This window comes from Gorilla gorilla, chromosome 8, assembly GCF_029281585.2.
Source record: "Gorilla gorilla gorilla isolate KB3781 chromosome 8, NHGRI_mGorGor1-v2.1_pri, whole genome shotgun sequence".
Classification (NCBI taxonomy): domain Eukaryota; kingdom Metazoa; phylum Chordata; class Mammalia; order Primates; family Hominidae; genus Gorilla; species Gorilla gorilla.
Window position 1 is genome coordinate 72,626,781 of NC_073232.2, and position 17,164 is coordinate 72,643,944.

The 17,164-nt window shown below is 41.5% G+C and overlaps 1 protein-coding gene and 1 non-coding gene across 3 annotated transcripts in view; one reads left to right on the plus strand and one right to left on the minus strand.

The window, feature by feature from the left end:
• Window positions 1–17,164, minus strand: part of BMS1 (BMS1 ribosome biogenesis factor) — a 48,886-nt gene that overhangs the window by 4,327 nt on the left and 27,395 nt on the right. For both annotated transcript variants that reach the window (XM_031015383.3, XM_031015384.3), the window contains 8 exons: window positions 10,375–10,448; window positions 9,553–9,729; window positions 6,644–6,832; window positions 6,380–6,560; window positions 6,076–6,134; window positions 4,893–5,015; window positions 3,827–3,974; window positions 3,308–3,483 (listed from right to left, as the gene is read on the minus strand). In XM_031015383.3, coding sequence (XP_030871243.3) covers window positions 3,308–3,483; window positions 3,827–3,974; window positions 4,893–5,015; window positions 6,076–6,134; window positions 6,380–6,560; window positions 6,644–6,832; window positions 9,553–9,729; window positions 10,375–10,448 — 1,127 coding nt within the window. The remainder of the gene's footprint in view (window positions 1–3,307; window positions 3,484–3,826; window positions 3,975–4,892; window positions 5,016–6,075; window positions 6,135–6,379; window positions 6,561–6,643; window positions 6,833–9,552; window positions 9,730–10,374; window positions 10,449–17,164) is intronic.
• LOC115936138 (small nucleolar RNA U13) lies at window positions 16,384–16,487 on the plus strand. Its single transcript, XR_004071716.1, has one exon. It is a non-coding gene; the product is annotated as a small nucleolar RNA U13 (small nucleolar RNA).

The following is a 17,164-nucleotide window of genomic DNA, read 5'->3' on the forward strand; positions in this document are numbered from 1 at the left end:
TATTCATAAAGGATCTGCCCTGTGACCCAAATACCTCCCACTAGGCCCCACCTCCCACACCACCACATTTGGAATCAAATTTCAACATGAGTGCTGGTGGGAACAAACGATGTCCACATCACAGCATGCACCCCACCCTGCGGGGCCATGCTGCCGTGCCCCTCCCCTCCCAGCTGCCATTGCGCCCTGATCCTTGGAGCCTGAGCTGACTTGGTGCCCTGCTTTCCAGGGAATCAGTGCCTTGGCCAGTCTGAGCAGTCACACCCCCCACTGCACAAGAGCTGAAGCACTGTCCTGCTTCACAGGGAATCAGTGTCTTGGCTGAGCTGAGCAGCCACACCTGCCAGGGATGAGCCAACATGGCACCCCCACATCCCAGGAAAATGGCATTGGTTGAACTGGGGTACCTTGCCCTTCAGGACAAACAACTGTAGAACCCTGCTTCCTTGGAACTGGACTAGCCCTGGAGAATCTGAGTTGCCCAGGCACCTGCCTCCCCAGGGAGAGAAGTAGTTGCTGCACTGGTCCCTGCCCCCGAGGGCCCAAGCCACAGTAGTGCTCCATCATTCCGGGGTCCTTGCTGATGCTGCGCCTGGCCAAGTAGAGACTGAGATGCTGCTGTGTCCCACCACTGTAGGGTCCAGAGTCACTATTATGTCACTCCCATGTCCAGAGTCACTCCCATCCCCTGGGAGTTTACTTCTTAAACTCTTCGCAAAAATAGAGCAAGAGGAAATAATTCCAAACACATTTTACCAGGCCAGTATCACCTTAATACCTAAGCCAAACCAAAACACACACACACACACACACACACACACACACACACACACACAAACACACACACAAAACAAACAAACAAAAACTACAGGTCAACTCCAATAAATTAAGCACTGATGCAAACATCCTAAAAAAATTTTAGCAAATAGAATTCAACAACACATCAAAAACTTTATACATCGTGTTTAAGTGGGATTTATCCCTGGCATGCAAGGCTGGTTTAACATATGTAAATCAATCAATGTGATATATCACATTAACAAAATGAAAGATAAAATGACACGTTCACCTCAATTGATGCAGAAAAAGCATTTAACAAAGTTTAGCAACCTTTCTTGATAAAACCTCTTAACAGTTTAGGTACAGAAGGAAAGTTTCTCAACGTAATAAAGCCCATTTATGAAAAACCCACAGTCTACATCATAGTTAGTGGGGAACAACTAAAAGCTTTTCCACTAAGATTGAGTACAAGATAGGGATGGCCAGCTTCATCACTTTTATTCAATAGAGTACTTGCAAGAGCAATCAGATGAGAAAAAAAAGGCACCTAAATTAAAGAAGTAAAATTATCTCTATTTGCAGATGACAAGATCCTTTACATAAAAAACTCCAAAGATTCCACAAAAAAGTGTGAGAACTACTAAATCAATTCAGTTAAGCTGCAAGGTATAAACTCAATATATAAAAATCAGTTGCATTTCTGTATGCAAATAACCTAGGTGACAAATCAAGAAAATAATCTCATTTACAATAGCATCAAAGAAAAACAAAAACTTAGGAATAAACTTAACCAAGAAGGTGAGAGATGTGTACACTTGAAAACCATAAAACATTGATGAAAGAAATTTAGACATGAACAAATGGAAAGACATCCTATGTTTATGGATCAGAAGAATTAATGTTGTTAAAATGTTCATGCTACCCAAAGCAAATATACAGATTTAACACAATCCTCATCAAAGTTCTGATGGCATTCTTCACAGAAGAGAATAAAATAATCCTGGCCAGGCGCAGTGGCTCACGCCTGTAATTCCAGCACTTTGGGAGACCGCAGCAGGCAGATCACGAGGTCAGGAGTTGGAGACCAGCCCGGCAAACATAGTGAAACCCTGTCTCTACTAAAACCACAAAAATTGGCTGGGCATAGCGGCACGTGCCTGTAGTCCCAGCTACTTGGGAGGCTGAGGCAGGAGAATTGCTTGAATCCAGGAGGCAGAGGTTTCAGTGAGCCGAGATTATGCCACTGCACTCCAGCTTGGGCGACAGAGTGAGACTTTGCCTCAAAAAAAAAAAAGAAAAGAAAAGAAAAAACAATCCTGAAACTCATATGGAACCACAAAAAACCCCAAACAGCCAAGAGATTACTGTGAAAGAAAAAGTTGGAGGCATCGCACCTCTTGATTTAAAATTGTATTACAAAGCTATAGTAATCAAAACAGTATCGTGCTGGCATAAAAACAAAAAAATAGACCAATGGAACAGAACAGAGACCTTTGAAATAAATCCAAACATATACTGTCAACTAATTTTTGATAAGGGCAAACAAGACAACACAATGGTAAAAAAGACAGTCTCTTCAATAATAGTGCTGGGGAAACTGGATTTTCACATGCAAAAGAATAAAATTGGACCCTGATCATACACCATACACAAAAATCAACTCAAAATAGATACAAGACCCAAGACCCAAATAAGACCTGAAACCATAAAACTCCTAGAAGAAAACATAGGGGGAAAGCCTCTTGACATTGGCCTTAGCAATAATTTTTTGGATATCGCACCACAAGCCAGGCTACAAATGTAAACATAAACAAGGAGGACTGCATCAAACTAAAAAGCTCCTGCATAGCAAAGGAACAACCAACAAAATGAAAAGGGAACCTATAGACTGGAAGAAATATTTGCAAACCACATATCTGATAAAGTGTTAATATCCAAAAATCAGTAAAGAACTCTTACAACTTAACAGCAGAAAAACAACCCAGTTGAAAAATGGGCCAAATAGGAAATGACCAATAGGAAATGGGGAGATGTATATTAAAATAATACAAAGTAGCAGACATGTAGGATGAACAAGTGAGAGATCTAGTGTATATCATGAGGGCTATAGTTAATAAAAATGTATTGTCTTTGGGATTTTTGTTAAGTAAGTAGATTTTAGCTGTTCCTGTTACACACAAAAAAATCTAACTATGTGAGATGGTAGCTATGTTAATTTGCTTCACTATAGTAACTAGTTTACTATCTATATGTATCCTTTAAGATCATGTGGTCAACCTCAAATATATAAAATAAAATTTATTTTAAAAAAGAAAAGTTTGTCTTCAATCCAGAAAGAACCACTATTATCATTTTTTGGTGTTCCATTCCAAAATATTCCAAAAATATACAATTGTTCAATCAAATTTAACGTTAGACTTTATACTTGAACATTCAAAGCATGTAAGAAATTATAGAAAAGTGTCTGTGTGACTCCCTGTCTGTAGAGCACAGGCTTCATCTCCACTAACACACACGCGACCAGTACCTTATACAGAGAGTCCTTGTTCGCCTTTAGTCTGATGCCATGGGCGAGCCTGAGTTGGCCCGTGGTCCGCATTCCTGACCAGGTGTCTTTCTCACCCACTGGTTTCAACAAAGATGTTACTGGGTTATAGAAGGCTGGGATGGAAACAGGATACCAAGTTCGCATGAAGACAATATCTGAAAAGAGAGGTAATTTACTTTAACATTTTCAAAAGAAGATTCATATCCATATTGCAAAGAAACAAAGAATAAAACCTTCACTCCAAACTTCTCTACCTGGCTGCAAAGTATTTGAAGGGAAATCTTGCTAAGGAAACTATTCTCATAGATCACAGAACTGTTACTGGGTGTGGCCAGGGGACTGCAGACACAAAGCGAATGGGCACACCCATAAGACTGGGAGATCTAAGGCTGGAGCTGCTCAACTCTCTAGAGACCTGACTCCAGCCTCTCGTCACACTGGCTAGAAGTCAAGCATGAATGGTAACACCCTGCCCTGAACACTACTCAAGACACTCACCACTCATCAGCAGCTTATCCTCAAAGCTGGCCCTGAAAGCTCCTTCTGGAGCTCGGAGTGCTTTCTTGATCTGCCCCCTTATCCCACTGACAGTTCGAATCACAGCACCTTCAAATTTGGCCACTTCCAAGGCAGAATTAAACATTCCCTACAGGTATAGCAAGATAAAAACACACACACACAAAATCATATACTTTATGCTTTACTTCTTACTTCAAACATACATCCTTGATTAAAGAACAAAAACAACTCACTGAAGGGTGATAAAATAAACAAAATGTATTTGCCCCTGAAAGTGGAATTACTACCTCAAAAAGAATACAAGTCTTTCATTTTCCCCAAAATAATCATGTCACTTCATGGGCATGCTCATCACTGCTGTCTGTGTGGAAGAGAAGATCGAAGAGGGATTTACTGGACTGAATTGGCCTAGGAAGCCTTTCCTGGCATCTCTCAGACTAGACTGCAGCCCAGATGCTTTTACTCAGGTGCATGCACTTAGAACATGAAAACAGTAAGATAAACGCTGGTGGTATTATTACCTTATAGTGCAAGAACATTTTATGACTTTCTAACTCTGTGTTTTCAATAGAAACATCCCCACTAATGAAATTCTCAATAAATGCTGCTCAAACCAACCTCCCCAAATACTGAAAAACAGTACATCCGTTTCTCTGTACCCTTGCCAAGTTGTCTGCAAATGCTTTGTCGATTTTTCTACTGAATGGTTAGACAAACTTGTGATTTTTTTCCCTTTCTTAACACAAATAAAAAAAGTAGGAAACAAAACCCAGTGGATAAAATGACATATTTTCAATATGAGTTCTGTGGCAGTCTCACATGGAAGTTATGAATAACAGCCTCAATTCCTAAATAGCTGTTTTACCACTGCTTTTTAGAGCATATTTAAGTAACACAGAATATAAAGGAGCAAACAAAATATGAACTTTATAAAAGATTTCAAACACTTTTCTAAAAATATGAGGCCCATATTTTAAAGGTATTTCATTCCTTTTCTCAAACAATATGGACATTTATAAATATGAGAATATATAGATATACAGACCTTAATAAATGAAGTGTTCTTGAAAATTTTATATGGAAAACCAGTTAGCTTTAATTTCTTCACAATTTTTATGGATTTATCCAGATCAAGGACAACTCCTGTGGCAGCTATCCGAAAATCAGGCTAACAGGAACCCCAAAATTTGAAAATAGGAATCATATCAGCAAAAGGAAAACTTCAATTCTATGTGACACAATAAATTACCAAAGTGAATTTTACTTACAATTAGCTAAGAAAAACAAGAGAGACCATGTGAACTTGCAACCCAGTGGTTTGACAAAAGCAATCCAAAACTTTAAAGTTGGTAAGCCAAACTAACAAGGGTGACTTGAGGCCGGGCACAGTGGCTCATACCTGTAATCCCAGCACTTTGGGAGGCCAAGGCGGGTGGATCACCTGAGGTCAGAAGTTCAAGACCAGTCTGGCCAACATGGCAAAATCCCGTCTCTACTAAAAATATAAAAATTAGCTCAGCATGATGGTGCACACCTGTAATCCCAGCTACTCAGGAAGCTGAGGCAGGAGAACCGCTTAAACCCAGGAGGCAGAGGTTGCAGTGAGCCAAGATCATGCCACTGCACTCCAGCCTGGATGACAGAGTGAGACTCCGTCTCAAAAAAAAAAAAAAAAAAAGGGCGTCTTGAGTACTTTCCTGAGAGTGATTTCAGAGGAATGTAATTTCACTATAATGATTTATTTGGAATGAAATGGAAAAGAAAAATACAGTTGCAATGTTTAGGAAATTAAAATTTGGAACTCCAGGGCAGATTCCATCTGCTCATTATTCTGCTTTCTTCTCTGTTAAATGGGACCAATAAACCCTGCCCTGCCTGACTGGTCAAATGAAAATGGACTCCCTGCACGGCTGCAGGGAGTCTCTGATGGCTCCTCACAACCTCATATAGTGCTTAGCACATGGTGAGCACTGCTTAAGTACTTGCTTAGATAAATAAATGCAAAAGATGCACAAAAATAGGAAATGTACCATTATAATTCTTCCACCTCCCTCCTCTAATCCCACACCCTACTGAAAACAATGTAGGAAGATTAAAAGCAAAGGGAAATTTACTTTGTATTAATAAAAATGAGTAATTTTCAACTTAAAGTCTCATGTACATAAAAACCCACACCCAGGATATATTTCTCAAACCAATCTGTAAAAGAAATCATCCAAGATAGTTACCATTATGCCACTGACAGACTGTATTGCCAAGAAACCAGTTCCCTGTGGAGTGATAGGGCCTTAAAGGAAAAGGAAAAAAAGAAATATAGCAAACCACAAATTTTAGATTCTAGTTTAACATACTGGATATGGACATTTAGATTTGGATATAGATTTACATATATACTCCAAACCACCTCCCCACTCCCAGAAAAGAGAAAAATCTTAGGAGTGGAATTTTATGAAAGAAAAGCACAAAGCTATAATAACGCAGCCTGTAAGGTTTAATCTCGGCAATAGGCAAGTTATTGTAATCATATTTTACCCCAAAAGGCTGCTCCGCAATGCATGTGCTGTGGGGTATACTTTAGAAGCCTTTGTCTTCCATTGTGGTCTTCGATATAATACAGTGGGATGGTCTGAAACCTCCTCCACCCTACAGAAAATATGATTGGATCTCGGGACTTGAGGATTTTCTTATACCAGCGATGTTTCTTCAGACGCATCTGAGGGGATGAGAGGGTAAGATGATTGGTGGAGGGGAAATCCACAGAGCCTCAGGCACCAAATATGTAGCAAAGGGACCCACCTGCACGTAGCCAACATTTCCCTCACTGTTGCCCAAGCCACCCAGGATAATGGGGTAATGGGGGTCAAAGTTCTGCACAAATTCACAGGGAACATTTTCAATCTCAACGCGGACGTACATCCCAGGTCGAAAACCCTCATACTGAACTCTGGCTTCATCATCTTGATCTTCAAATTCTGCGCGATTCAGCTGTACATGATGGGGAATAAAAAAACCTGTATGCTGTTATCTGTAATAAACATAAGATTAACATGAACAAATGAGCAATTTCTAAGTAAAGGAACTGTGGACAGAATTATGTAGGCTTTATCCTATTAAAAATACTACACATTTGGCCAGGTACAGTGGCTTACGCCTGTAATCCCAGCACTTTGGGAGGCCGAGGTGGGCAGATCACATGAGGTCAGGAGTTTGAAACCCATCTCTACTAAAAATACCAAAATCAGCTGGGCGTGGTGGTGCGTGCCTGTAGTCCCAGCTACTCAGGAGGCAGAGGTGAGAGAATCGCTTGAACCCGGGAGACGGAGGTTGCAGTGAGTCGAGATCGTGCCACTGCACTCCAGCCTGGGCAATAGAGCGAGATTCCATCTCAAAAAACAAAAAACCAAAAAAAAAAGACCTACATATTTTACCTCTACAGTCTGCTCAGAATATGTCCCAACTGTTTTCTTCTCTCCTGCTCCAAGGGACAGCAAATGTAGATAACTGTGGAGCCCTGCGTGCCCGAACACTGGAAACGTCCCCAGTCCACACCTTCTTTCTTTCCTTTCTGAACAATTCTTTCACACTTTTCCCCTGTCTTCAAACACCCACCACCACCTTCACCTTCACTCAGCTGATGGCTGTTTCCTGATTCACTCCAAAACCAAAAGAACCTCCACGGTCAGCCCTCTACCAGGGTTTCCTCCCATATCCAGCCTTAGAGCTCTGACCTGGCCCATAGGGGAGCTATGAGTGGCTATTTACATTAAAATTAATTACAATTACATAATATTTAAAATGCAGTTCCTAAATCACACTAGTCACACTGGAAGTGGTCCATATCAACCTGCGGCCAGTGTTACAATATTGGGAAGCACTGACGTGCATCTCGATGATCACAGAAAGTTCTACAGGCAGCTCAGGCACAGAAGATTTGTCCATGCCTCTACTCAGGGCCACACATCACTTGCTCACTAGACACCATCCACTCTTCCTGGACTTTATTCCAACAGCTCTTCCCTCTGTTCTCTCTCTTATCTCAAAACCTTTTGATTCCACTTCTTCCACCAACAACGGCTTCATTTCTCTGCTTCTCTCTGCAGCAAAACCCCACAAAAGTTTTCTGCAGTTGCAGCCTCCAGTTCCTCTGCTCCCATTCTCCTACATCCATGAAAATTGGTGCTTGCCAAGATCGCTGAAGGCCTCCACGCTGAAGGACTCCTCCAGTGGTCAACTCTGTCTTCACCGTAGTTAACATGGCAGCAGGATCTGAACAATGCTTCGCCTCCATGTACAACTGGCCTCCTGCGTGCCTGCATGCTCACACTGCTTCTCCCTCCTAGGCACTGCTCAGGACTCATGGCCACAATCGCCCCATCTCGCCCATGCCAGTCTTGCTCCTCCCACTCACTCTGCACTCATTCCCCGGCCACCTCACAGCGTTAAGTGGCATCTACATGCTGAGGGCATCTACATCTAAGTCCCTGGCCAGACCTCTCTCTCCAGACCTGACACTTCACTTGTCTGCATGATACCCAGCCGAACCAAACATCATCTTCCCAAAACTGCATCTGCAGAGGGTTTCCTATCTAACTTACAACAACCCATCCTTCCAGGAACTTCCAGTCGACATCCTCATTTCTTCTCACACACCGCACATTCAGTCCACCAGGAAATCCTACCGACCCAGCTTCCAAATAAAGTCTATCCGGGTTTGACTCTTTGTCTCATCTCCACTGCCAGCCTTCTGGTTTGTGCCACCCGACTGATCTCTTGGCAGAGTGATCTGATTACCTCTCCTCTGCTCAAAACCCTCCAAGGACTCCCATTTCAGAGTGAAACATACAGTCTTTTCCAATGGCCCACAAGGCTCTAGGCAATTTTAAATTGTAAATGGTGTGAAGCAAAAACTTCAGAGTTAGCCTAGTCATGCCTTTCAAAGGTCAACACAGACTAGCAACCACTAAGCTAATGCCTAATCAGGAAATAGTCCTTTGACTAGATGAAGACCTAGGATGAAACTCCGTTTCACAAATCATATACCTAATCTGTTCCAGCTTACACAGGCACTCCTGGCCTCACTAACAAGACACAACTCAGATGCTCACCATCAACTGTACACACGTTTCTGTGTCTGTCTCCTTCAGAGTGAGACCACCGCCTCCAGCAACCTGCTCAGCATCCCCAGGCAGGAGGGCCACACCATCTCCCTTTATTTCCGCATCTGACCTTATACTCCACATGTCCTTCTGAACTCTGACCAGGATGAGTTTTCAGAGCACTTCCCCTGGGAGCTCTGGTGTGTCTATAAGCCACAGGGGCCACTGATCACCTGCCATTCAAATCAGGGAGCAGCGACTGGAATAGGCCGCCAATGCTTGCACTGAAATGAACACACTGTCTCAGATCACTACACTGTAAAAGTAGAGACCATCTCAAAAGTAGAGACCATGTCTCAGTCATTTCTTTTTCCTAATTCTTGTTACAAAATAGGTATGGATCTTTTTCTGGTGACCTTCTGACTGCAGAAACAATGAGCTCACTGCATGAATAAACACACTCACATGCATCTCTACCCAGGAGTCCAAATGAAAGGCACAGAAGCAGGATACACAGAAGGATAGGACGTAGGGACCCAAACAAAGTCAGGGATTCCTGCGCTATATGATAGTCTTAACAAGGGGCTGAGAGGAACTGAGGTTTCTCACCTGTGCTTGTTTCTGCATTTCTCCTTTAAGATCATCAAAATATGTGCTTTCTCCTTCATCATATTCTGCATCAAACATCTCCTTCAATTTTCTCTTCTTATCCAAATGCTTTTTCTTGGCACTTTCTTCTTCGTCGGGGTCAATTTCTTCCTTAACTTCTTTCTCTATATCTTCATTCTTAAATTTCCAGAAGAAAAAATTTTGTGTATGTTTATGAAGGTCTTTTCTTTAAACATTAGCTTTTTTAAAGTTCTATTTAAACAAAAATCTTAGCAAAAATCTGTTATCATTATCAATAAAACAAAAGAAAACACAACACAACCTTTGTCTCTAAATAACATGGTACTGCTACAGGAAATGGTTACATCTGCATTACAATTAGCTGCTAATCCTTAAGCTGGCTGGGAACACAAACTAGAATAAAAATAACAGACGTGTCCCTCACCCAGATGCTCCCAGACCCTGTTCTAAAGAAATACTAGAGAGAACAGGGACTTCATTCTTTTAAATGACACTTAAGTTTAAAAAAAGGAGAATGACGCCAGTGGTTGAATGTAAGTCCAAGAAGCTAAGACTTCCGTGAGTGAAAAATCACAGTGGACTTGGCAAATGACTATGGCAAGAAACGGTAGTAACTGCCATCCAAAACTTAACAAGTAAACAAGAAAGCTTCTCTTTGGTCCCCACATCCCCACCCTTTAGGAAGGAATCTATCCATCCAGTCTGCAATCTTCACACATCACAAGTAAGATTTGCATTTCTCAATGTGGGCCTCTCTCAGAACACAATGACCAAGAACAGCCAGCTACGACAAAGTCATACCTGAGTATTGGGGCCTGATTTTCCCTTGTGCACGTCCCCTGTTTCCAAGTCTTCAAAGTCACCGTAGAGCTCCTCTGGGAAAAGAACACCCAAAGGCTGCTCTGTGAGCCAGGCATGCGTGTGCTGCTGGCCCCACCTACCACAGGCCCACAGTGTGCTCTGCGTTCCAAGCCTCTTTCTCACTGTTCCTGTCACTACACACACAGGCAAAACTTTGCACTAGGGAATGCTTTGTAAAACAGTTAGTATTTCATCATCTGTTTAGGTAAACTAAATGGACCCAATCCACATTTCCGCACTTCACGTCAAAATCCCAATCTCAATTTTTCCAGTATACACAATGGACACTCTTTTGTTTTTGTTTTTTATTTTTGGAGACAGAGTCTCACTCTGTCACTCAAGCTGGAGTGCAGTGGCATGATCTCAGCTCACTGCAACCTCCGCCTCCCGGGTTCAAGCAATTCTACTGCCTCAGTCTCCTGAGTAGCTGGGATTATAGGCAACCGCCACCAAGCCTGGCTAATTTTTGTATTTTTAGTAAAGATGGGATTTCACCAATTGGCCAGGCTGGTCTCGAACTCCTGACCTCGTGATCTGCCCTCCTCAGCCTCCCAAAGTGCTGGGATTACAGGCATGAGCCACTGCACCTGGCCAATGGACACTCTTTGTGAAAGACACGGAGGTCTATGTGTGTCCCCCAAACGAATAGTTCAAGGAATGAATAGAAAAGCCCCACGCTGATACCAGCACATGTGAAAAGGAGTCTCAATGTAAGTTCAACACAACACAATCGTGTAACACACCTAGGGGAAATTTTAGGTTATATAAAACATAGCATTTAGATTAAGAGTAGAGCCCCAAACCACACCAAACCCATGGGAAGAGCTTATTCACTCATTCATTCCTTCATTTGTTTTTGGAGCTCTGGGCTCAATTATAGTTCCCACTCTTAAAAGAAATAGACAAGTATGGCTGGGTGCAGTGGCTCACGCCTGTAAACCCAGCACTTTGGGGGCCCGGGAGGCAGAGGTTGCAGTGAGCCATAATTGCATCACTGAACTCCAGCCTGGGTGACAGAGTGAGACCCTGTCTCAAAAAAAGGAAAATAAAAGAAATAGGCAAGTTAAAACTCATTTGGGAGAGCAATGTTTAGAAGGCTATTAAAACATTTTCACATAAGGGCCAAAGAACCAGGTAGAAGTTATAATAGATAGGAAGCTCCTATTTGTAATAAAAGCAAAAAAGGATAAAATAGGAATAAACCTAACAAGAAATGCACCGGAACTTTATTTTTTTAAAAAAGAAGAAAAGCTTTAATATGCTACCAAAGGACAAAACGAATAGCATCACCACCAACACTCATAAGTGCTCTCCACACCAGGCACTGCGTTAAGTACTTTCCTTGCCTTAACCACATTCTTCAACCCAAGGAAGTAGGTGTTGTAAATATTATCTACTGAATAATGATATGTCCTCATTTGAAAAGAAAGACTCAACATCAAAAATAGGCCAATTCTCCCTTTAGCACAGTTACAACCTGAAACCACCATTAAGGATTTCTGGTCTAGAGAAGATAACACATTATACCCTCCTAAGAAATAACAGACAGGAGATGATCAAAGGAGAATTCTGAAAGGTGGAAAGAAAAAGGCTGCTGAGGGACTCTAGGACTAGGGAATGCATAGTGGCCAGGTGTCTCCCTGGACCTCATCCAATAGGAAGTTGACGAGGCCCAGAGTTTCCCAACTCCCAACGTAGCAATAGAAGGCAACCCAGGCAGACTCAGTCCCCCCAGATCAAAGGAAATCTTCCCCACAACAAGAAAACCAGCTCCACACACCAAGACAACCACCATTCCCCACCCACCTAGCTGCAGCAGGTGGCCCAGCCTGGGGCAGCTCCCCTGTTCCCTCAGGTGGGCAACAGCAGGGACTGGTGGGAGAATCCCAGTGATACATATAAGCCAAACAGACCAAAATAACACGATGAAGGCTCTGAAATTAAATTGCCATTGGAATCACAGCCCACAAAGTAGACCAGGACCTACAGACTAAACCCAAATAGGAGGACTGCCTGCAAAAATAAAAAAATTACATAGGCAGATGTTGGAACCATCTGACTCATCACTTATAACAGTCAGTATAAAAATGCTTCAACAAGCAACTACAAATCCTATGGCAACAAACAAAGAACTGAAAACGTCAGCAAAGAAACTGAAGAATAATCAAATGGCAATTACAGAAATATAAAATACAGTAACAGAAATTAAAAAAAAATCTATCTAGATGGGCTCTATTGAGTAAAAGTGGAGACAACAGAGGAGAGAATCAGAGAAGCTGAAACCTGTATCAACAGAATTCACCCAGTCTAAACAATAGAGAGAAAATAACCTGAAAACAAATGAACAGAGCTGCATGGACCTGTGGGACGATAACAAAAGACCCTGCATTTATGTTATCTGAGTCCCACAGGAGACCAGAGCTGCGAAAGCATGCAAATAACTAATTCCTGACACTTCCCACATTTAGTGAAAGATATAAACTTACAGATTCAAGAAGCTGAGCAAACCTCAAAGTATACCAAAAGAAAGCAACACTGATTAAACTTTCAAAACTAAAAACAAAGACCAAAAATGGCAGAATGCCTGTAGGGACATGCCAACTCAAATGCCATGGAGGCCAGAAGGAAGTGGCACAACATTTTCAAGTGCTTAAAAAAAACCAACCAACCAAACAAAAAAACCAAACCAACAAACAAAAAAACTGTTGGTTGCAAATTCTATATCCCATGAAACTACCCTTCAGAAATGAACAGAGAAATAAAGACATTATCAGAGGAAGAGAATATAGGAATTTGTCTCTGGTAAATTTGGAAATGCTAAAAAGTGGCTACAGAAATATGTTCTGTCATTTCCACAATACAAAAAATTAAAACAAAAAAACAAAATAAAAAAATGGCTACAGAAAGTTCTTATGCAGAAGGGATGAATATGGGACTATGGGAGGAGCGACAAAGGAAAGACCAGAAATGTGGATACATACACGAGACAATCCGCAGTTCTTAAAATCACATTTGACAACTGAAACAAAAACTATACCACCACCTAATACTCAAGCCAGTGATTCATACAAGCGGAAAAGGTAAAGAGACATAAATGCAAGGCAGGTTTCCACGCTTTGAAGTGGTAAATACTGGTACCAGTAGACTACTATATTACAATACGCATATTGTAACATCCCGAGCAAACACTTCAAGACTATACAAAGAGATACACGCAACAACATTATACAGAAATAGATCAAGATGGAGGGAAAGAAAAAGGAAACAAAAAAGCAAATAATAAAAACATCAGACATAAGCAATTATGTAACAATAAGCACCTTAAATGTAAATGGTCTAAATAAACCAAAAGACGGATGGAGAGCCTATAATAAACACATGGCCCAACTAAATACTGTTCATAAGAAACTTCAAACTCACTTAAGGACCTAAGTAGGCTGAAAGTAAAAGAATGGAGAAAGATATCCTATGTAATCATTAATTTTTTAAGGAAGCAGGAGTGAATATATTAATATCTCATGAAGTAGACTTCAAGTAAAATAATTTACCAGAGCTGGAGAGGGTCTTCGCTGAATTTTAAGATCTAAAATTTCCTATGCTGCCTGGACATCTTTGAGCCTCACAGGGCCCCAAAGGCCTAGCCGTGGGTTTTCCTGTTTCTACCAGACACCCCCTACCCCGCCACCCAGCAGCAAAGGCTCCCCACCTGGCTAGTTCTTTTATCAGCCAGAACGGTTGCACCTCAGCCTAAGAAGTTTCACTTCACCTGTCTGCCAGCCCATGAATTTATTCAAACAAGCCAATTGCATTCCCCCTCAGTAACCATTGGTCATTGTGTGCTCTTGTTACTACCAAGCCTGCCTCCTTCCTCAGCCCCCAGCCCTCACTCCACTACAGAGTATGGTGCCCATCTGACCCTGCGTGGCATGCAGTGTCCTCCTCTGAGCTGTGGGTATATGTGACTAAAACACTGCTGTCAATCTCATCCATCCACGCCAGGTGTCCTGTTCAGCCATCTCCTACACTTTAGGGCAGGGACCCCTCCTTCACCAATGGGGTGAAAAGGAAGTGACCGTAACATCTGCTTAATGACAAAAGGATTAACCCACCAAGAAGACATCTACTTCAACATCCTCCTCTCAGCAACTGTTAAAACTAGGCGGAGGCCGGGCACAGTGGCTCATGCCTGTAATCCCAGCACTCTGGGAGGCAAAGACAAAGGATAGCTTGAGGCCAGGAGTTCCAGCCTGGGCAACATAGCAAGGCTTCGTCTCTCCAAAAAATTTTGAATTTAGCCAGGTGTGGTGGCATACACCTATAGTACCAGCTACTCAGGAGGTTAAGCCAGGAGAACTGCTTGAGCCTAGGAGGTCAAGGCTGCAGTGAGTCATGTTCGTGCCACCGCACTCTAGCGTAAGTGACAGAGTGAAACTAGGCAGAAAAGGAGCAAGGATTTACAAAAGATCTGAACAGTCAGCCAGCAAAATCTGACATCTGTATAACACTCTACTCTCCAACAGCAAAATACACACATTTTTAAAGCCAATAGAAATCTACCAAGATGAAGTACATTTGGGGCAATAAAAGAAATCACAGCAAATCTAAAATAATTCAAATCATAAGAATATGTTCTCAGAACATAATATAATCAAGCTAGAAATCTATAATAGAAAAACAGGAAACTCTCTAAATAATTGATAATTAAAACAACATCTTTATAAATAATGCATGGGCCAAAAAGAAGTCCCAAAGGAAATATGAATGAAAATACAACACGTGAACATTTGTGGGGTACAGCTCAGCAGTACTGAGAAGGAAATTTAAACACTAAATGCTCACATTAGAAATGAGAAAAGATAAACCAATAACCTAAGAAATTTCAAAAAGAACAAAATAAACCCCAAACAAGCAGAAGAATAGAAATAATAAGGGGCAGAAATTGGCCAGATGTGGTGGCTCACGCCTGTATTCCCAGCACTTTGGGAGGCCAAGGCAGGTGGATCAACTGAGGTTGGGAGCTTGAGAACAGCCTGACCAACAGGGAGAAACCCTGTCTCTACTAAAAATACAAAAAATTAGCTGTGCGTGGGGGTGCATGCCTGTAGTCCCAGCTACTTGGGAAGCTGAGGCAGGAGAATCACTTGAACCCGGAGGTGGAGGTTGCGGGGAGCCAAGAACGTGCCACTGCACTCCAGCCTGGGCAAGAAGAGTGAAACTCAGTCTCAAAAAAAAAAAAAAAAATAATAAATAAAGGGCAGAAATCAATAACATTGAAAGCAGAAAAACAGAGAAAATCAATGAAACAAAAAGCTGGTCATTTGAATAGAATCAACAAAATTAATAAATTTTACGACAAAGATAAAAACAGAGAAGACACAAACCAACAACATCACGAATAAAACAGGGGTTACCAAAAAGGCTCCCACAGCCGTTAAAGAGTATTAAGCAAATACTCTAAACATCACCCTCAGACTACACAAGCTGGTCTCTTCAAGAAGGCACTCAGTGCAACTTCCACTTCCCTAACAAGACTTGAAACACCTTGAAAATCATAAACTACCAAAATTCAGGCAAGATGAAATAGATAATCTGAATCATCCTATAACCATTAAAGAAATAAAATTTGTAATTAAGAGCTTCTGGAACAAGAAATCTCCAGGCCCAGATGGTTTCACTGGAGAATTACACCAAATATTTAAAGAATTCATCCCAATTCTATACAAACTCTTCCAGAAAACAGAATAGGGGACACTTTGCAACTCATTTTATGAGGCTAGTATTATCCCAATGCCAAAACCAGATGAAGACAGTACCCCCACAAAAAGAAAAAACAAAACAAAAGAACCCACAGACCAGTATCTCTCATGAATGCAAAAAGTCCTCAACAAAGTACTATAAATGGAATCCAACAACACATAAAAAGATCTGTATAAAAATTTTCACATGGTGATCTTTTCGTAGTTCATAAGTGTGATGACTGGGTATTCATGCAGGTACGTGGGATATGCCACCCTTGACCCTTGTTACAACATTAGCACGTTAAACATCTGATATAAAAAGAAAAAACAAAACAAAAAAACACACACATTTCCATATGTTGTATTTTCATTTTCATTCATGATCAAGTGAGAGTTATTCCAGGTATGCAAGTCTGCTTCAACATTCAAAAAATGAATCAGGCCAGGTGCGGTGGCTCCTGCCTGTAAACCTAACGCTTGGGAGGCTGAAGTGGGAGGATCCCTTGAAGCCAAGAGTTCCCTCGAAGCCAAGACCAGCCTGGGCAACACAGTAAGACCTGGCTCTACAAAAAAAAAAAAAAAAAAAAAAATTAGCCAGGCATGATAGCACACACTTGTAGTCCCAGCTACGTGGGAGGTGGAGGCAGGAGGATCACTGGAGCATAGGAGGTCGATGCTGCGGTGAGCCATGATCGCACCACTGCACTCCAGCCTGGGTGACAGAGGAAGACCGTGTCTCAAAAAATAAAAGGATCAGTGTAATCTATATCAAAAGAGTAAAGAATGAAACCCATATCCAGATGATCATATCAACTGACACCAAAAGGCATTAGACAAAATTCAACATCCAATCATGTTAGTAAATAAATAACAGTGACAAGATTGGGAACAACATAGGAAGTCCACTCTCAGCACTCTTACTCCACATTGTACTAAAAGTCCAGTCACTGAATTAAGGCAGAAAATTTTAAAACAGAAAGAAGGCCAGGCAT